The following is a 22377-nucleotide window of genomic DNA, read 5'->3' on the forward strand; positions in this document are numbered from 1 at the left end:
GCTTTGGAGACACAAGACATTTCCAGTGATTCAACAGAGATATCAGACCCCAACTAACTTCTGTCACTTTGTGTGCAGATTCAGTACAGTTCATGATCTACCTGATTTAGAGTTCTAATATTCCAATGAAAAGAATACAAATTGCAAAATCCAGATATACAATGTAAGATGCATTTTTGAAAAGTTATGTCTACATTTGTACAGAAACACTTCAGTACAGCCCCACCTAAAAGCACAAAGGGAGACACATCCCTGTGCATTTACACAGCTTATACATACAACGAAAATAAAACAAGATTCTAATGAGAGGAACCCACTGACTGCAACAAAAAAAAATGTTAAAGAACATATTACAACATTTCTACAGGCAGACTAGCATTTGAAACAATACCAAAGAGAAAGTCAGTGACTGGAGTGTGACAACAAAGAACTATTGTGGCCAACTAGGGTCCCTAGTCCTAGCCCAATGCCCTCTACCACAATTGGGTACGTAAAGGCAGAAGAGAAGAGACCTCTCTAGCTGGTCCACTCTTTTCTTTATTAGAATTATGGCCAGTGTGCTAGGGATTTGTTCTTTGACTGCTAATTACAGAAAAAGTTCTGATAAACTATTTTGAGCAGTGAAATGTTTCTGCCATACAAAAATTACTATGGAAATGACACTGTAACATGATTGGAATAATTCATTAATGAAAATTAATTCTAAAAGTATTCCAAACCTTAATTACAGCATGTGAAAAATCTAGCTCAGTTTATCACTCCAAAGCACTTACTATTTTAACGAGTCATAGAACCTGGTTCTGGGCTAATCTTGGAAAATACTTTTACTGTAAGTTTTTTTTTAACAGAAATAACTTACTAGTACAAATCTAACTAGAATCACCATAGTGTGCACACATTTTCATATAAACTCCACGGGTCACACACAGCATTCACAGGACCGTATATTTCTACAATTGGTCAAGATAGGACAGGGAATGAGATGCAGGATAAGTAAAAAATTACAGGAAACCTCTTGCCACAGCAGACCACTTGTCCATACAGTTCTTCATCCTGCCTGTTACCTGACCAGTCTGAAATTACAGAATAACCTCTCTACAGAAACTAGCTTTCTCTAAAGGCTGACTTGTACCCCCAGGCACATAATTCTACACCTTCCACACTTCTTAAGTCTGAATGCCACAGCTGCTTCTTTGCATTCCCTTAACACATTACTTCATTTTGTCTGTGGCTCATTTCTGAACAGCCATTTAGCAGCATGCATTCATGACAGACTTGTGTACATCTTGCTCTACAAATTTCACATCCCTTAACTGCCACATGCCTATGGCCACTGAGGAGCAGTGCCATTTGTTCACACTGCTTTGTATACTAAGTTACAATGAATTACATTATCTAACAAACTTGCTATTCTTTATCAAAAAACGCTCCAGTGATTTGGCACAGAGGCACATGCCTCACATGACACATTCACATCAGTATCACATGATACAGTTGGAGTGGCCTTTGTCTTTGAGTCAGTTAAAAGAACAGGAGACAGAAGAATCACAGCCTCTGTGTAATATCTGGAAGACAAGATCAGCCTGCTATGCCAGCAACTTCAACATCTTGCTGTGCACATAAAGAATTTTTTTCTTTCAGTTGAAGCCTCAAAACATTCTATGCATTGAGGACTTATTCTTTCTAAGCATTGCAGGTGGGCAAAGCACTCAGACATCAGCGTGACTGTAACAACCAAGGACAAGCTGATAAAAAGCAGATGTAGCTTGAATTACTTACTGAAGTTACTCCAGAACTATAAAGCTATGAACCATTATGATGGTAAGCCAAACTAGATATAGTTTTTTTTATCTGAAAGCAAGGGGAAATCAGACAACAGAACGTAACAATTCATACATAAGACAGGTTAACAGTACCCTTTTTCCTGGGACAAAATAACACAGGATATTTGAATATGAGCAAGACTTCATTCAATGAAGCTCTGTTAACTAGAATCAAATAACTTCTTATGATCAAAAATATTTAGCTAAAAGCCTTAGGGAATACGAGACCTCCACAATCTTATGCACAAATGTAGGATTTACACCAATTCTGCATTTTTTGAACCAATGCATGTGCACACAAAACCAACATGGTACACCAAAAAGGCTCTAGAAAACTGCCTGAGTTCTTACACTATTTGTAAATTAGTTGCTGGTAACAATATTTAGACTAAAGTATTTGAAAGTATTTTCTAAGTATTCTGATGGGTAAGCTTCACCAACATACTGATATCCATTTGACAATATTTCTGTGCTGAGAAAAACTTAAAAATACATCTGTCAGCATGTGCACAAATCAAAAACCAGAACCTTTTGTTCAAACCTTACTGTTTTAAAATAAAATTATGATCAAATAGTTTGAAATTAAACTTAATTTTGAACACTTACAGGTAAATGAGTAAAAACTTGAAATGTGCTTCTTAAAAAGTTAATTAGGTCCATTAAGTATCCACTGGCTCTTCCATCTGACTCAGACATTGTCCAATCATAATCAGCAATCTGAATAAATTCATCAATTTTTTGGTTAAGTTTTGTATATATTTCCCCTTCTGCAGCATGCCTTGCATCCTGAAAAAAAAAAAAGTGTGCAATGCTTGTCAGAATTCTAAAATATTATTAAATGCAGATAAAATGATATCCATCAACAAAACTGAAGTCTTGTGTTTCTCTTAGATTAAAAAATATTTTATTGAATTTGGTACTTTAATGTACTTTAAAAAACACATTTAATTCTGCCTTACAAATTTATCAATCCTGACACAAAGTTGATTTTTCTTTTATGAAGAAAATAATACAAGACCCTAATAATTTTGTCTTTTATGGACAGAGGTCAAGTAATCACATGTTTTTTATGCAATTATTGTCTTAAAGCTGCACATCTGGAGAATACTCATAATTTTTCATCCTCCTTTAAATATCCTGATCATCACATACAGTGATGCAGAGCACTCCCCTACTCGCTCCTACTTTGCCACACCCTGGATTCTACTCTTTGGAACAGCAAAGTCCTGCATTTAGTGAGAGCTGAGTTTACAATGCGGCCTCTGCCTCGTTTGTACAGGGGACTTCCTCAGAGATCCAACAGGACCTATGAGCAGGTGCTTGTGTGTGCGCTGCTGGAAAGTTGTACTTTTGCCAGCCTGGAGTTTAAAGATATTGAGATCTTTCTAATTTGGGCTCGACATAAAATTTTCTTAACTGATATGGAGAAATAATTCAAGTAAGACAACTGACTTAAACCAAATGGATCAGTTGCTTAAGGTTTTCAGAGGGTAAAAATAGCCTGGATACACTGAAGTAACCAAAAAGCAGATGAAACTCCCATCGCTACTTTCCTCTAGAAGAAAGCAATCCAAAAACATGGCATTTGAGAAAAGCATAAGTAAGAAATGCAAAAAGAAAAAATAAAAAATTATGAGCTTAAAGGTGTCCTCACATTGAGTGTGCCAAATTTAGAATTCAATCAGGCCCTAGGCTGAGAGGCACTTCAGGAGTAAACAAGAAAGTATGCGGCCCTGCCATAAATAAATATCAAAGTATGATTCCCTAAAAATAGCATTTTTACTGTCAAATCAACTTGAGAAAGGCTCCACTGAACAGCTCTCCAAATCCAACATGCAAGAATCTGGCAACCTGTCATCATGTCAAAGGAGTATGTGGATATCCACAATTTTGTAGACGGCAATGACTAAGAAAGTTTCAATTAAAGTCAAGTCTACATATAAAGTTTCTGATTAACAACAAAACCTCCGTTGCAACAATTTATAATGATGGGACTTGCAAATGTATCTTAGGCTTAGAGCAAAATTTCTTAAATTTTTTTTTGGTTGGGTTGGGATTTTTTTTTTTCTTTTAAATCAAAGTCATTCATGGAGTGGTCGTATCACCTTTAACAATTAAAATGATTTTCTGGTAATGGCAAGACTAGTCCTTCTGGTTTTGCCTTGCATTAAAAAAATACAGTGTAGATGTAAAAGCTCATCTCATGGAATGAGAACCTGACCAATGCTGCTAATAAAAGGAGATTTTTGACCACTCTGAAAGAATGGAGGTGACACAATTTGCCACTAGGAGATTAATTTAATAACAGTAGAACATACCAAACTCTGTGAGGGCCCAGTTGGGGAACTGTGAGCAGTTTTTCATTACAATAGAAAGGGGAAGAAAGAGGGATTAACAAGAAAAGAATTTTCCACTATAATTGGAGAACATTGCGCTAACAAGATCTCCAGGCAAGTAGACAGGAGAGAAACCACACACACAAAAAAGCCCTTCTGTTTGTCAGCATTTGTCCTGTATTTTTCCAAAGTGCAAACTCACTAAGAACAGACACAGTATTGGATCCCTCCAACAGAATTTACTTTGTAGGAGTGTTAAACATAGCTGCTAAACAGCATAAGCAAACTACAAAGAATGTAACTCAGCTTGCAAATGCATTTATTAAATTAAATTCAAGGATAAAGAATATCTCACCTCTTACTGAAATCAAAGACTATGGCTGTATTAAGTGGTTTTGAATGCACGTTTGATTGGTAAAAAGATAATTAATTACCTTTAGAGGAAAATAGCTACAGATACACAAATTCTAAGACACAACAAGCAAACTTGACACCCTAGACCAAAATTAGTAAAACTGCTGGGAGGGCAATGGTAACCAAGTATGGTTGCTAGGCCACAACCTTTCTTTTTTGCCTTATGCACTAATCCTTAGCAAAACAAGCAACAGCTAATGGGAGAATCATTAGCTATCAACTGGAAACATGAAGCGTCTTGCAGTTATTCCACCTCACCCACCTTTTAACATCTATGCCAGAGGGTATATTACAGTAGGACAGACCACATATTGCATCAAGAGATAAAATGAATTGCAGAAAACAGAACTCTCTCAATAGGATTAATTCTCTTTATCCCATAAATACAAGAAATCACTCTCCTTTGTTTCAGTGTGCATGGAAAAAATGCCAAATACCTAAAGTTCAAGTTGCAGCTGCTGTAGAATCCCTGATGACTTTTACTTTTGTTTTATGCTTAAATTACAAAAATATCCTAGAATCATTTTAGCTCAAGCACTAGTTGCTAATACTTCTTTTATACTAATACTTAGACCCTTTGAAAATACATCACAAAATAATTCTATTGTAGAATAAAAAACACAAACATTTTAGATCAAGGTAGCTGTTTTGCTTGATTCCATTCAGAAAAAGGGAGAAGTTACACAAACTGGAGCTTAATTTAGTAAAAGCTTCTGGTGAAGTTAAGCTTTAACTGTCACTTCACAACTTAATAAAAAATGCACTTGAAAGATAATATTGAGGTTTCTCATGTAGTGACATTCTAGCTCTATACTAAAAACATAAAAACCCACTGTTTAACTACTCAGTGTTCAACTGAATGCTTAAGAGTTCAGAATTATTTTAGAGACAAAGATGAGAAGACAAGCAGCTTTGCTCTCACCCTTCTTGTTTTAAAATGCTTCATTTACATAAATTTTCAGACATAGTCATATAATGGATGAGATATACCATACCTTAAAAGTAGAAAGTCCATAAAGTCTTGCAGTGTGAACAGTCAATTGTGAAATATTTGTAATGTTAGATATAAAATCCTCAAGGTATTTACAGGCTTGCTCCAAGTGTGTTGTGTTTATGATGATTTGAACAAGCTACAAGAGATAAAAATTCTTGTAAAAATCTTTTTATGTCACCTACTGTCATTTAATTTTGTAAATGGTTACTTCTTTCAGGAAGAATGCTACTAGAAATTCATTTCAGTATTTCAGGTTACCACCTATTTCCTGTTAGTTTTCAAGTTTGCTTTCAAATACCATTAAGGAGTAATAATGTAGCTTAAATACAAATTATGCCATTTCAAAAACAACGATTTCAGTGAAATCTACCTACCCAGTGAAATAAATCCAATTGATAGTTTAGAATTAAAAAAGGGAAAATAAAGGAAAATATATTGCTGATATAATACATATTAATTTGTGCCATTTGATTTTTTTAAATTTACTGCTCTTAAAAAGTCATAACACTGTCTGTAGAATGATACATTCAAGTATATCTTAAATTCCATTCCACTCTATTTTTTATAGAAAGAAACTCAACATTAGTGGTACTAACTGATAGACAGAACACATAAATCATGCTCTGCATGTAAACAAAAGTGCGAATGTCTTTGGCTTATTTCCTGCAACTCTCAGTTTATCATAAAAAACACAAAATTCTTTCATTGTCATGTCTCTCTCAAAAGGCAACCCTGGGCCCAACAGGACCCAACACTGTATTGTTCTTATGTATGTAACAGATATTGATGCTTTTTATACTTATTCTCATTTTTAATTGTTAAACAAACACTACTTGATTTTCTGTGGTGTCAATACCTGTGTATCTACATTTACCAAATTAGTTTTAGCATGGATTGTTTTAAAACCCGTAGTTTTGAATATGTGTTTCAAAACTTACCTCTGTTAAACCTATATGAGGTTTTTTAATTAGGTTCTGTAAACAACTACTTAGAGTTCTTGTAAGCAGCAAATTTGTAGATTTTCTGAGCATATCATCTATTTCTGTTGAACTGAAAAAAAATATTTTTATAATTATGCTGCATGTAGCAATACTTTGACAGCAATACTTAATAATTTAAATGTCTTCCCTGTCAAGGGTACTTTCAATGCTAAGAATTCTCTATGTGCATTTAAATTCTGGCTGCTCCAAGTTTTCTGTGGTCTAGCAGATAGAACACCTCTTTCACCTACCAAATTATCCATTAACTGCAATTCAACACTGAAACAAAATCTGTTATTTTTAGATTTTGGACATGTTTATTGACACAGATGTTAGTAAAGAGTAATTTGTGGGTTTTAATGAGTTACTAAGGAGGTCAACATGTGCTCATTAGTACGTGTAAATTATAAACAGTATCAATTAAGAATGTGTGAAAGAGAGTAATTTACATCTTTAACAGTGCAGAAATGGGTGACAAGGCCACAAATCCCTTCCAGATTTTAGATCTCTGAATTCTATTTTATCCAATTAAAACTAAGCTTTTGAAGGCCAGAAGAGGAAAGAAAATGGGTGAATTGTGAATTGTGTTTTCCCTCAGAAAAAGGGGGGGATAGGAAAGGGAATGAACATGGAGACAGCACATTTTTTTGCAGGAGAAATCATTGCTAAGGAAACTCAAAGGATTGAGTAATGAAACACAAGGAAGTAGTCAGGGATGCTAAACAATTACTTCTGAAATGGTCAGTATCAAATTATTCTTTTCAATCTTTACATGCTTTGTTAAATAAATAAATTCTCTAGATTATTCAAACTGGTCAATTCTGTTTAAGGAACCCCAGCAGTGTTTTAAACTGTTTACCCCATCAAGCTACGCTCACCGATGCACATATTGTATAGTATATACATATCCACAAATGGATAAATACATGCTACAGCATTGGGAATCATAGACTAAATATATCTGAAGAATTATACATGTAAATTATGAAACAAGCACAGCGAGCAAGTACACAAGAAAGTCTATTTTCATTTTAGTATATGTATTTTTAGGTCACCTGAAAATTACAAGGTACTTTGCAGCCACACTCCTGACAGTTCAAGCTTACCTGCGGTGAAGTGACTCTGAAAACTTAAGGCTTGCATAAATAAATTCCTTCACCTGCATATAAATCTGAGGCACTGACTGAGACATTGGAAGCTTCTTTGGAAAGGATTGCTGAGGAAATAAGAGATCATACTGATTCCAACAAGAACTTGGTACTAAACCCAACAATTAGAAAGCCATTTAACATTATCAACATTTTAATCTCACTAAACCTTTTCTGATCTCCATCAAATACAAAGCTGCACGTGTTGAGCTGACTTCTACATCTGTTTAAATAGCTTATAAGCAGAAGAGAATTTTATCGCTTTAAATTACAATAAAGTTTGGAGATTTTATGTCGTTCAAGATGCCCCCGCAGAAAGCAATTTACAAATATACATTAAAAAGCAGGTCTCAAACTGCTTTTAATCTGAATGAATAACATAGATGTAAACAGGATAAGAAGTTCAAAAATACAAACTTTTCTTTCACTAACAAAACAGTGCAAAAAAAAAAGTTTGAGAAGTTAACACTTCTGGGATTCTCAAAGTAGCTTGAGAATGCTTAGACTATTTTTTAAAGTTCACAAAACCAAGGCAGTTTGAATTATTTTCAGGAATTTGGATTAACATGTGGGAAATAGTAATATGTTTATAATAATAAAATCATGCTTCTTACTTGAATTTTAAAGCTGATACTGTATTTGGGAGAACAAAAGTGAATAAATTCACTTAAATCTACACAGACTAAATAGGTATTTCTGCACTGAACACATAATTTTTGCCATTTACAGAAAAATTATTTTTCTGTTTATGACTAATGCATGAGAAAAATAATTAACACCTGGTATCATCCATGAGTAATTCAATTTGTGTTTAGGAAAAAAGCATCCATCAACAACAGCCAAAGCTTTGTAGTAATCATACATATATGTATAGCAGATAAAACTACTTAGTAGAAAATAAAAATTTCTGCGGTTTATTAGCAAAATATGCCATGCTAAATAGTATCCAGGGTATAGTATACTTCCAATACTGTAAGGGATATCCATTCTATTTAACTTATTTTAGTACTATAATGGCTAAGTAATTTAATTTGATGGAGGAATGCACCCAGAAAGTACTCTGGAATCTCATTCAAAAATCAGCATAAAAACCTCCTTCAATTTTTCATTTTCATTGCAACACTGTATTAATGACATGCAGCTGTTACAATTGCTGGCAAATCCCTGCTGAACCACAGAATTAAAATAGCTTTTCATTTCTGCAGGTATCTGTAGCAGTGGATCTTGTACAAAACAGCTTCCCCCTACAGCAGCTACTCCCACTGTCATGTGGTTCTTAGACTTAGTGCTCCTCTATAGATTCCATCACGAGCCTCTTATTTCTTCACTGGTATTTCTAAAATCATACTTGAATAGCAAAACAGGTTAATCACCTTTCTGAGAACAGAATCTGTAGTGAAAGAATGGCTGAGGCTACAAAAGGACATCCTACTGCAGTGCTATTACAGCAGAATTATTCACAGTCCATGTTTATTTTGCCCTACATGCTCAAACACAAATATTTAAATTAAAAATGAAATACAGAAATCATTCTCTCTAACCAATCTCTATTTTACACGTATTTTTGCAATACAACAGTTATACTGAGTAATTAAACATGAGTTGCAACAAAATTTAGCTACAGACAGATTGCATTATAATTACATTAGGACTTTATCAATTAAACTCTATTATTAATTTGTTTACAAAACAATGGGTTTCATTATTCACTCAAACATCTGAGCAAATGACTCAACCTTTCATTTTTATACTTACTTATGACAAGATAATTACACACAGAGAAGGTGATTAAGCCTCTTAATAGACCTAGCTTTTCAAATTTTAATTGTTTTTTAATTATAGAAATCATTACTGTCCCTAGTGTCTTCAACTGGATTTCCACAAACTTTAATAACATAAAAGTTTCCCTTACCTTATCAAGTTCTGGATCTTGAAAAGGAAATTTGCTAATAACAATTCTGTATTCCTCTTCATTTGCTACAGGGATAGGGCTGTAGTTGTCTGCTTCAAAAATATCCCTGGTGAGTAAGTGAAGTGAAAAAAATTTGGACATGTAACTTACAGTATTTTCTGGTGTTAAAATGTGTAATTAAATATCAATTTTACCACCACACTTAGGTCTGCATCTTCAAAAATTTTTAAGAACTTTACACATCCCAAGTATTTTGATTACTTTGGAAATACTTCATATATCTTAACTCCTTACAGTATGTCTACAGTAATCATAGAGGAAAAAAATACCCAGAAGTGTTCTCATATGTGCTTAATACAGCAAAGGAACCTTACAGCAACTAATCCACTCCAGAATAAACTGTAATATACCTACTGATTAAGGAAACCTGCACTTTTCCTACACAAAAGCTGATATTCAGAGTGTCTCACTCTGGCACCAGAGCTACATATGGTCAATGGAGATGACTGAGACAGCCTCAAGCAGGATGTGGCCACCTTGTTTGGGCACCCTCTGCACTTCTGTACTAGTCAAATGTCTGTAACAGAAGCACAGAGAACTGGAGAACATTAAGTGGTCAATTTAATAGTAAGGTTTTGTGTAATAAAACATTTTATAGCAAACAATTTCTGCACATTGAGACATCACACCCTATCTGCAAGGAGGCTTTGGAGTCCAGTCTCAGGTTTCCTGGGTTTAGATTTTTTTCAATCAAATGATCCCAAGGACGTGGTGGAAAACATCCTTCATTAAAAAAACATGAAGACATAGTGGCAATGTCAGTAGTTTGTCAGGCAGATATGCATATCAGCCAACAGCAGATATTAAGACAACCTAAATCAGGAAACTAAAGCCCTCCTGCAATAACCTGGCATTATCAGATTCCTAAAGAAGAGAAACAGATGTCTCTCTCCTGCTTGTCTCTCTGATAATGTCCCTTTGGAGACCTTCCCTCTTTCCATTAACGATAGAAGCAGTACTTGATGTCTCCTCTTCTAATTAGTAGTCACATGTGATGAATATCTTAGTCCTAACCAACCTGAAATTCATACACAACACTTGAGTTCACAAATTCTTTCTGAATTACATCATAAAAACTTGAGCTCAGACAAAAACAATAAATGCAATACAAAAGGCACAACTATTCTGATATACTAACCTGAACAATCCAGACCACTTTTTAAGAAGTGTTTCATTGTATTGGTCTCTAATTTCAAATAAAAGATCAAATAGTCGGTTCACAGGAAAACCATAGCCCTAAAGGATGAAAATGAAGAGGGGATAGTTCATGAACCAATACACTTAATTCCTCTCACAACACTTGACAAGTCTGAGGTAAGACTTATATTCAATCTTATCATCTCTATAACACAAATTACAGTACTTTCAGCACACTATTACATGTTGGTTTCTTAAAATTTTACCAAAGTATTTATCCTATGCATTGGAAAATTTGCCCCATTTCTCCTTGTTTGTTAAAAACTGCAAGAATACTTTCTAATGACGCTCACTTAGTCTTTCAGCTAAAGAGTTAGTGATTACTGGAATACTGTTATTTTTTATGGTGAGAAGTAAAGTATTTTAAAAGACAAGAGCGTACACAAATTACAAAACTAACACTAATTTTGCACAGAGATGAAAAACTGATGCTTGCTAGATAGCCTAGAACACGTATGTTCAGTTCATAATAATGAAAATGAGGACCTAAGGCAAGAAATAATTTTTTTTTTTATATTACTGTGCAATTTTGGGTTTGATTTGTATATATGTTTTATGAAAACACAAACATTGCACTCACCTAAAGTTAAAATCTGACTATAAGAATTTCAGGTAAATTAGTAATACAGTATGTACCTGCAAAGTATCAGCAAATACTACAATGAGATTCTTCAGTTCCAGAACAAGGTCAGGATCACTGCAATATGACTGAAAGTGAGAAATTCTGATTTTATTAAAAGGATTTAAAATATGGGACATACCTTTTCAAAGATTGGTATCACAGGTTAAACTCTCCAGCCTTAGTGAAAAACAATTTAGACTTGTTTGTCTTCACTTAGTCCAGCTACATAAAAGTATTTGTTAAATTTCTATATAACTATCAATGGTGTAAAAGTTCAGAAAAAGTCAACTAAAATATGTGATTGAGTAAGTACTAGCATGGTGTACTGAGACTGAAAATCAACAAATTACATTTATTTTAGTGGAACATAAGCACATTTGGTGGAATCAGTGTCAGAGAGGTTCCACAGGACATTCTTTTGACTACCAAGCTTAGGTTTAACTGATGCTGCACCACCTCAGACAGTTTTTTCCAGCTGTATGGGTAAAACTTAATATAATATTTTCTAAATAATTTCAAATTTAAATTGGATGAATTGGATGATAAAAGGTCAAGACATGAAGTTATTTACTAGGTGACTGAAAATGAAATTTGATTTTCAGAGGAGTAGAGTCATACAACTAAGGCTTTCACCTCAGCTTCACTATTTGAAATACTGGATAAAATAAAAAAATTCTATTAAAATAATTTAAAGCTGCATGAGAATACAGTATTGCTTGAAGTTTTGCTCTTGACATACTTTATTAAAAGGAAGAGTATGGTTTCTTTATCTAAACATTAGTCTTCAGCAGGATGATGTTAGAGAGATTCTGATTGAATTGGGTTTGATGGGAGTTATGTATATAGAGAAGAAATAGTGACCAAGAACATGACAAGACTTTGAAGAGTTCTTTAGAGGCTACATTATTTTCAACCTTTATATTATCATATTCTTATATAGGTGTATAAATCCACATGGAGATAATTAACTAGCAAAGTATTTAGCTTTAAAAAATGCTGGATGAATATATCTCAATAATCTTCTCAAAAGAAGTAAAAAACTATGAGAACATCTCATGTACCACTAATGCTAATAAAGGTCCTATGGTAACTATGGTTGCAATCTCAACTTTTTCCCCATTTTCCCCCAGGATATATGAAATATAAAATACTTCTTGAATTAAAAATCTATTTTAATAAAAATAAAAAACAACACTGCATAAAGAAAATGCTGGTAGCAACCTTTCAAAAGGGAAAGATAAAGTTCTGGTATTTTTTCTGACAGTAAAAGTTACACCAACAGTAAACATTGAAGCAATTTATTATCAGCCAGTCTGAGTGAACAATGTGTATTCCACTGGTTTTTCACAGAGGAGTAAGAAAGAGCACCCAGCATCACTGCAGCTAAGGTAGGAATATAACTTTAGGAGACACACTTGAATGCACTGAAAAACCCAAGTGATAGAGAATTTCTCTAATACCTTTACTTCAACATAAACATAACACGACTAGAGCATTGAAGAGAGAGCTGTAAGGGTTTTGCTGCTGGAGTTTATTTTGGAAACACGGCATTTGGAATGATAATTAGGAACTATTTCCTGGTGGTGCTTTCAGTGCTGAACTATTCAATCTGATCTAATGAAGAGGTCAGTTGAGACTAATGAGGAAGGATTGCAATAATAACAGCAGATTAACTCTGCATATTCTAAACTGCTGGACTAAGAGAAGGGTTGGAAGACCCAGTGAGTTGTAAATCAGTGGAGGATTATGCAAATAGCCCATGGCTGTGGATCACAGCCTGATACTGTTGGGAAAAACAAAAGCTTGGCAGGCTCCCTCCCAAATCTGAGCAATTTTTAATCACAAGAAAAAGAAAACATGAGGTGTAATTTTTCACTCTGTTGCTATCCCAGCTTTAAATACACAGAGCTCTGAAGTAAGAGGATTTAAACTGCAATACTGATAAGGCTTCTCACTTACTGAATGTGTTCTAAGAACAGCAATGATCTTGGAAAGGGCCATGTTCCAGAGTTCATCAGTGTATGTCCTGGTTACCAATCCTTGGGTTACATGTAAAATGTGGTCTTCTACTACAAAGAAACTAGAACAAAATAATACTTAAATTATTAAGCTGTTTCTAACATTAGAGCAAATACTACCTTTCACACCCAAGCATAACCAAAACCCTCCCCACTGGAGGAGCGACACTTTGGTAGGTTTGGTGTTGTGCTTCATCCAGAATGAAGGAAAAATGTGAAAAGTTTGTTTCATGCCATCTGGAGCCCAGGCTGCTGGAGGGCCCTTGTAGGGCCTCCTGCTGGTAGGATCTGGATGCTCTTTCCTGCTCAGATCCCGAAATAACCACCCACATGATTTGTGCAGAAACTGAATCTTGCAGAAGAACGTTCTTGGACAACAGGAGAACACAGGTTGAATTAAGAATCAACACAGGCTGAATTAAGAATCAACACAGTAAAACTGAAATAAATTTTCATTTAGAAAACTTACCCTACAATTTGACTGAAGTATCTTCTATAGCCTTCTACTGTTTCATGCTTTCAATGAAAAAGAAAACAAGTTCAGGAACAAAAATAACACCAGGCATTAGCTTCAACTCAAATCAATGCAAAACTGAAAGTATTGATTACCATGCTTGACTGTGGTTGCAGAACTAATCTTGCTTGTTTCCTCCTTTGTTTTCTGTAGTAATTTTCAAATATTTCTCCATCACCCTAAAAAAAGACATAAGTAGTTCAAAAAAAGAATATTGACTCAGTGTGAAAAAGGCCCTTCTTAATTTAAAGGTAGTATTCTCTTAAACTAAGCACATATTTTGCATTTATTCTGCATGTAAGCCTCCAGCTGACACCAGCAAAGTTTTGCAAGCATGAAATACTCAGAAATTACCTTCTTCTGTAGAGAAGCCTACAGGCTGTACTGTAAATAGAAGTTTTGCTCACACGCCTACATTTTGCCAAGCAACAACATGCATTTTAAACAGTATGTCCATTTTTAAACTACAATGTTCAGAGTATATTAATATTCATAGACAAGGCATATTGCCTATTACTGTATAACTGAAACTCATTGTCTCCTAAAACATTTCTCTAGATTATTCAAGAAAGTAACTGCATTATAAAGTTGTTACAAAAATGCTTCTCTGAATGTGTGACACATCTGAACACTTAGCTGCATCAGCTTTGCCTGAGGAAAGACACACAGGAGATTTATTGAATATTTGTTTATTCTCTTTGGATTTATAAAGAGTGTGGAATTAGATTTTTTTCCTATAACGATCCTCAAAAATACAATACCTTCTGTGCCTAAGGATTATATTATGAGGAATTCAAGTGAATCCTATTCATCTCATTAAGATGACTATTCAGTAGAAACCATCTGTCCATTTGAAATCAGTGCTACATTGACTCATCTATCTACCAAACCACATGCAACTTGTATGCAAGCAAAATAAAGCAGCTTAGCATTTTTAAGGTTTGTTTTGGCTTTATGAGCCTATTATTAGGCCACTGCTATTTAGAATTCCATTACTTGGTCTTCCAAAAAGTCTCCAAATTATTACAGACATTTTATCCTACTGATCCAGCATTACCTACCTAAGCTTTACAATATATAAATTTAGTTAATAATGAATATTTAGTTAATAACAAATATTTAGAAATACTGCTAAGCTAAGAAAGCCTAAAAGAGAGACTTTGCTTAAAAACAAAAAAAATCCACTTGAAACCAAGATGTAAATTCACTAACACTGTCTGCTGCAGCAGAACTTTACACAGTATGCTCCAATTCATACAAACATAATGATCACAGATACAACCATTCACCTCCAGCCCAAACATCCAGTGCAGTTTTCAGATTGTTGACTTCTACCTCCAGCATCAAATCTCTAGCCAGTCCTGACAAAAGCTTCTCGAGTGAAAAGGACTAGCTGTTCTTCTCTTCTCAAATCCACACCACAAGTGGAGATGTAAAATATCTCATGATTATTTATAGACCACACTATACTATGCAGTCAAAATTAACAATTCAGGCATAACAACTGTTTGAACCACATGTGCTGAAGCAATCACCAGAATACACTAACAACCCTGATGATTCACTCACTGAATCAGTAAAGCCTAGGCAAGATAAACTGTAAAAAAGCAATGCATTTGTTTTGCCCGGCATCCAAAGTTACATGTTTACATTAATTACTGTTTACAGTTTCCATCAACAGAAACAATAAATCAGTTCATGTTTTGTTATAAATTTTAGGAATATTGCTAATATATCAAATCCTATTTCACACCACTTGTTTCACATTGATACAGTGTTTGTAACATGAAAAGGTAACATTAGAAGCAAAAGAGGCAGGGGTATCTTCACCAGAATTTATATATACAGCATCTCACACAATACACGGGTTAAAAAAAAACCTTTATGTATATTTCTCATAAGTTTCTAGTCTAAAGAAAGGTTACTGGCCCATAAACACGGTCTATGTTTGGTATGTATGTATCTTGCTATCACTAGGTTGGAATCACAAGCTGTGTAATATTCTGAGGCATATAAAAACTATGCTTTCTGTTTCAATATGAAGCAGCAGAGTAGAAAATTTCTGTACTGTGTGAAATTAGAGTATTTTCTACAATTTTGTAGCAGAGACAGAATTCATCAAGAACATAACACTTGCTGCAGGGTTCTAATTATAGAAATGAAAAGCCATCTGGTATCAACTCCTCTTCTTTGCCATCAACAAGTTCTCTAAACTCAAAACAAGGTAAATGAGAAGGACTCCCAAAAGTTGCTAATGCACAACTCTAGACAATGCTATCACAGCTGATTAAGGAAATTATGCTGGCAGGAAATACAGAAATCTACATCAACAACCCTTTTTGATATCATGGATCACTCCAAGTTGTTTTCTGTCTCCAGTAAATTTGAATCTGGAAAACTTTCAGTGTAAACCCAAAAAGCATATCTTTGGATCAAGGGTGATTGGAACTTCAGGATCCTTGTCAAAGTGAAAAATAGAATTATGTATTACTTTTAAATGCCATCTGTCCATTTTACTTCCTGTTCCTTTATTATACTAAAGGAAGAAGTAGCAGCTGTTGTCAACTGGTATGCTTAGTTTTACACATTCTTTTTAATGTGTTATTTCACACTGCTCTCTGTTAAAGTAAACAGTCCACTCTTTCAATAGTTCTGGCAGCCTGTCTTTCTGTTCCTCCCAACTTTTCAGTGAGATGAACAATTAATGATGGTTTTGTTTGCATTTTTTTCTTAGTAATAAAAAAAAAAAAGTTCCAGTGAAATTACATTTTAAACAGTATTTCAATATGCAAGCTTTCATGTACCACAGCTGCAAGTATTCCATAAAAAGAAGACAACCCAGCCTGAATGCTTGAAGGCAGGTGCAGCTGAGACCTGAGTAGAATAAGCAATACTTACAAGTACATCACCTATGTGTCACTGGTACTTGAATTCTATAAGTAATCTGACCTCAAAAGTAAATGAGACACAGGAAAGATAAAAAACAACAAATAATTCAGTACCATGTTTCCAAAAACTGTTTTCTTCCTTGTAAGCTTGTGCACTGAATCTCTTCTACAGAAGCTAAAATAGGCAATTGTGTCTCTGACATTGAATCCAATCTAATCTGCCTGGGCACACCCTGTCAGAATCTGCAAATTTTGCTTCCTATTTTTGCCACTACTCTAATTTCCGCAAGATTCAGACTGAATATTCCTATGTTTTGTAACATTCATCCACATATTTGGCTAACATGGAACACTTGTGGGAACTGTGAAAGTGTAGATAGCAGTATTAAGGCAAACATGCATATTTTACATACATACTTTGCATATTTTACAAATATACTTAAAACCACTTAGGTAATAAATGAATTCTGGAGTGTGCTTTACTATGCATACAAAAGCTCATGCCCTGAGTACCCACACCCATCTCAGCTGGTTCATCCAGAACTACTAACACTAGAAGCAATACATTTGCCTGTTTGGGAACTATTTATTAAGAGTATGAAGAATGTGAAAATGAATATGTAACTTCAAAAATTTAATTCTCTTTTTAAGGTCACTTTAACACATACCAGAACAGAGTAGATGTGCAAACACCTATAGACTGGAGAAAAGTCTACAAGATCTTGGGCAGTTAAAACCTGAAGAAGGAAAGGAAAAACAAGAGTATATAAACTATATAAGCATATAATCTGCAAAATGGGATACGTTACCGACAGAACTTGTCTACATAATAAAGATTCAAAAATGGCTGGCTTCTATTGGAAAACAATAAAACAATTACTCCAATCTCTCTTCCTTCTGCATTACAGTCATAAACTTTACTTGTGTTATAATGCCACACTCCTTTCTCTGTGTTTCCAGAGCTTTAAAGGTCTAAATACTCACTGTTTTATTCAATTTAGGAATATTGAGTACTTGACAGATGAAAGAGTACTTAGCTAAGCTGAGGGCATCAACACCAAAATGCAGGATTTAGCAACATCAGAATATTCCAGTGGACCGCATAATACTAACAGTGGGCAGGCAATATATGATGTAAGTTGCAACTGAATTCCAGAATAACTGGAAGTCCTGTGCAACTGAATGTCCTCAAACGTAATGCTAAAGCTAGCATTAATACAAATAATATTTTAGCAGTAATTTTTCACCCTAAAATGCTGATCTGAACTGGTACACCTTGAAGGTCTTCTGTGTATTTTTCTAACTAACCATCTAAACAAAGTGTAAAGACAGTGAATTTTGTTCACTTTGAATAAGATGAACTGATTTAGTACAAAATTACCTCCTCATCATGCTCATCCTCATCTTCAAATGTTCGCTTCAATGTGACTTCATTCTTGGATTCTAAAATCCTGTTTCTACCTAAATGCATATTCCGACCATAGTTTACGTTATTCTGCTTCTGAAGAGCAGTACTAAAGGTTTTCTGCTGCTGTGCCTGTTTTAAGAGCAGAATCAAGTAAGAGGCATGCAAATCAAATTTCAACACTGATGAGTATATGCTAGGACATGAAAAACAGATGTGTTGCAATTGAATACAATATATAACTGTATAACAATATATACACAGCAATGTATAACTACAAGGTGCAAGCACACTCTCAGCCTACACCAGTGATTTTGCCTTTAATCAGTGTGGGATGATAAATGAGTTCAAAAGTGAATCCTGCATAACTTTTCCCTAACCCCCAGAATGACATTTTAATGGCAGAAAAAAAGTTAAAAATCAATCTTTAATTTATCTGATCATAAATTGCAGAGAATCAATATTTAAATGAAAAACAGGTATCTGGGTTCCCAGATACTTTTTTTGCTGTCTTCAGTTAAGTCTAAGTGAGCAGTCAGCTACAGAAATCAAAGGCACCATATTGCCCTTACTATTGAAGGCAGCACAGCATAACCTTGCAATTAAATCTCATTTATAATAATCAATGCTGCATTTTACAAGAACCTTAGATGACAAAATGGCAACCCAACCTGAATTCTGTCAACAAGAAGTCAAATTAAAATCTTATTTGCTCTCTGAACAAATTTTAAAAGCATTAACTGCTTTGAAACTTGCCTAGTAGTAGTGCTCTCAAGTGCAGACTATTTTGTGATGGAGCAAGGCCTCCAGCTGTCTCAGTCTCCTTCTGGCTCTTACCTCAGTATGAGTAGCACTTCAGAGAGAACTAGGCTGTTATCTCAACACTTCTTTGTCTAATTCATCCAGGCCAGCTGGCCACATAGGCTGCTCTTTGTTTTGGTGCAGTAGCTGCTGAGATACAGACTGTCCAGGAGCTGACTACTCAAAGTACTTCATAATTTCTTGAAACCTGAGATATACAGCATCTCTCCTTCCTTTCTCAGGGAGGAAATTACTTCGTGTCTAGGGCAGTGATAGAAACCACACAACATGTTTGTATTTCACAGCTCTCCACCTTTACTCAGAGGTCTGTGGGATGACTGTAATCTTTGAGGGGTAACTTCAGACTAATGAAACTGAGATGTTCTGTAAACAACAGGACTGAAGTCATTCTCTTTGGCTGGCTTACCTGCTTCATGGCAGTTTCCCCAATTCTGTCAGAATGCTTTCGAATACTCTCTAAGAAGTCCTTGAGATCTGACATGGATATTTCTTTTATTTCTTCACGCAGTTTTGGAAGATTTTCCATCATTATCTGGCAAAAGCGGTATTGGCTAACTCTAGGAAGATACAGATTTTCCAGCTGCTCCATTGTTTTCAAAGCAGAATAGTATCTACAAAGAGATTAAAATAAAATTATGTAGCTTCTTATAAAAAGTTGGTAAAATAAATTTTCAAATATATATCAATATCACACATGGAATCAATATTAATTTACTCTATTATAATAAATAAATCTAATTAATTTACTCTATTCTCAGAAAAATTAACAATCAAAAGGTCATCCATATAATGCTTTCATTTGGAAAAAAACCCAGTGAAGAGTGACTCAGCCAAGTCAAACTAAGTAGATTCCTACAGTATTAATAGTTCTGATCAACAGTCAGCTATCCTGGACTATCAGTCTGCATCCTGCAGAATGGAGACACTGAAGCCATAAACATTACCTGCCCTTCTAGAATGAACTGATTAGGGGTTTTTTATCATTTGGAGTTTTTTCTGAAACACAAACTGCCAATCACCCAACACTGCACCAAACAATGAAAAAAATCTTGAAAAAGCATGTCTGCAGGTATCTGCTATCTTCAGGCATATGTGAACACAGGCACACATCTACACCCACCCTCTTTCCATCATCCTTAGTCAGAAAATACATGTATACACCTATCCTGACCAATGGTTTTTTTCCAGCAGTGTATCATATTTTGCTGTAAACCACAAACCTATTAGCTCTTCTGACAAAATACAGTCTATCCCATCCAGAAGACAACTACATTGAATCAACAAAGTACCATTATCAACAAATCTGTGATCTCAACCACAGTTTAAAGAGAGGCATAGGAACCAGGCTAAACATGAGTAGGACAGCAGCCAATTGCAGATGTGACAATAATTTCCCTTTATGTAGTATTCTTACCAGCTACCTTACTACTGGAGGGAGTTGGGAAAATGAATTTAGTTTGTCCAATTAGAACAGAATAAGGTAAACCAATGTCTTCTACCTTGGTCTTAAATGGGAAAAGCTGAGAAACACTCAGATCAGATGGAGATAACTTGCTGCTAGTTCCAACCCTTTCTTTTCACAAATATGGAGTAATATCCTTCACCCATTTTCAGCTTTTATTCCATAATTTTAATTCCTTTTCCTTCCTTAAAGTCCGACATCATCTGTTTTGAAAAATTACCAAATTATTTCGAGGGAAAAAGCTGAATAAGAGGAAAATCCCTTCAAATGAGAAAAACTAGACGTGTTCTTTATGGTTCTTTAGTTTCTAGATATTACTTTTTAAATATAGTCAGTAAACACTTTCAAAAAATGTAATTCAAGCTTCTGGTTTCCTTCAGTAGACAAGCAATAACAAATGACTAACACTAGAACCATGATTTCTTGTTCAACTCTGAAATTAAGACAGTGTTTTGAACCTTCTTAATCAAGACATTTCTAAGTTAACAACTTAGCATAGCTGGAGGATGGGAAAAATCTTCTCTTTTATTCCAGAACAGAGCTGCTTTCAGAAGACTGCAAATAAAGAGGTTTCAAGTGTAAATTAGGAGCTTTTGTTTGTTATATGCTTGGTTCATATAAAATATACATAAGGTGACGGGAATGTTGCACATAAGAAAAGGTCTGGGGGGGTTATGTGTGTGGGTTTTGTTTTCCTAAATAGAAAATGGCCACGAGTGCCACATGGTGAGACTTCTGGGGAATAAAACCATCATACCGTCAAAATCTTATAAAAGGTTTTTATTTAAATTATACAGATCAGCTTATCAGAACACTGTTAGTTCATCTGGAAGGGTTTTTGACTGCTGGCTCTAAGATCAGAATTAACATAATCCATTCTAAATCCATTCTAGAGTCCCTTACTAATTACATATATATGGAGCTCAGGACCTTGCCCTTTTAACATCTGTTCTGATAAAGCACTGAAGTCTTATTAATTTGAAGGTCATCTGCAGGTCAGGATTTAAACCAAAAAGTTTTGCATATCATTTCACAGAGTGATATATTTACATATTTAGATTTTAAAACTTTCCATAGATTTAGCTCAATAATGAAAGTTTTGACAATATTATTAGTTCCCATCATGTATTATCAATCACATAAGGTGAAGATTGCCCATTTGACTACAAATTAATTAAAGAATATCTTCAAAGTTATTTTTCATATAAATACAACATTCTTCTGTCTATTCTTCTGAGCTGATCTTGTGACAATATGCTCTTCAATGCAAAATTTGTAATTTTTTTCAAACTGAAGACACAAGTTTGAAACACCAATATGGGTCATATGATAAGACTGTGCAGAACTGATCCATTTCAACAACAGAACAAGAAAATTGTACAATGTATCTTACTAAAACTATAAAAACGGAACCTTTAATACCAGCAAGAACCAGGAAAGAAAAAAACAACTCACAACACAAAAGTAAATGGAAAAAAACCTCACAACAAAGAAACAACCACCACCCCTCAACCCCCCAAAAATTATTAGTGTTTTGCATCATCTTATTCTTTGCAAAATGCCCCAGGCACAGAAGAGTCAGGTCTGTATAGAATATAAAACATCAACACATAAAACCCCCAGAATTAAAAGAAAATTACCATTATTTTAGTATATATTAAGTATTCCCTTACGCTCTAAATTATAAAGAGAACTTTTAAGATTTTTATCACCAGAGTGTTGTTTGGAGGGAGTAAAGAGAAATACCATAACTTACTAAAAAAGCCCCATCAAGTTAAACTA

The 22377-nt window shown here is 34.6% G+C and overlaps 1 protein-coding gene across 1 annotated transcript in view; it reads right to left on the minus strand.

Annotated features, from left to right (window-relative positions):
- EXOC6 (exocyst complex component 6) overlaps positions 1-22377 on the minus strand; it is an 86234-nt gene that overhangs the window by 38196 nt on the left and 25661 nt on the right. The window contains exons 6-18 of the mRNA XM_066554177.1: positions 19540-19744; positions 18288-18443; positions 17575-17643; positions 14114-14197; positions 13974-14020; positions 13446-13566; positions 11501-11572; positions 10806-10903; positions 9608-9713; positions 7654-7763; positions 6506-6617; positions 5569-5703; positions 2430-2609 (exon numbers count right to left, since the gene is read on the minus strand). Of these exons, the coding sequence (XP_066410274.1) occupies positions 2430-2609; positions 5569-5703; positions 6506-6617; positions 7654-7763; positions 9608-9713; positions 10806-10903; positions 11501-11572; positions 13446-13566; positions 13974-14020; positions 14114-14197; positions 17575-17643; positions 18288-18443; positions 19540-19744 (1495 nt within the window). The remainder of the gene's footprint in view (positions 1-2429; positions 2610-5568; positions 5704-6505; positions 6618-7653; positions 7764-9607; positions 9714-10805; positions 10904-11500; positions 11573-13445; positions 13567-13973; positions 14021-14113; positions 14198-17574; positions 17644-18287; positions 18444-19539; positions 19745-22377) is intronic.

Source organism: Molothrus aeneus, chromosome 8 (genome assembly GCF_037042795.1).
Source record: "Molothrus aeneus isolate 106 chromosome 8, BPBGC_Maene_1.0, whole genome shotgun sequence".
Taxonomy (NCBI): domain Eukaryota; kingdom Metazoa; phylum Chordata; class Aves; order Passeriformes; family Icteridae; genus Molothrus; species Molothrus aeneus.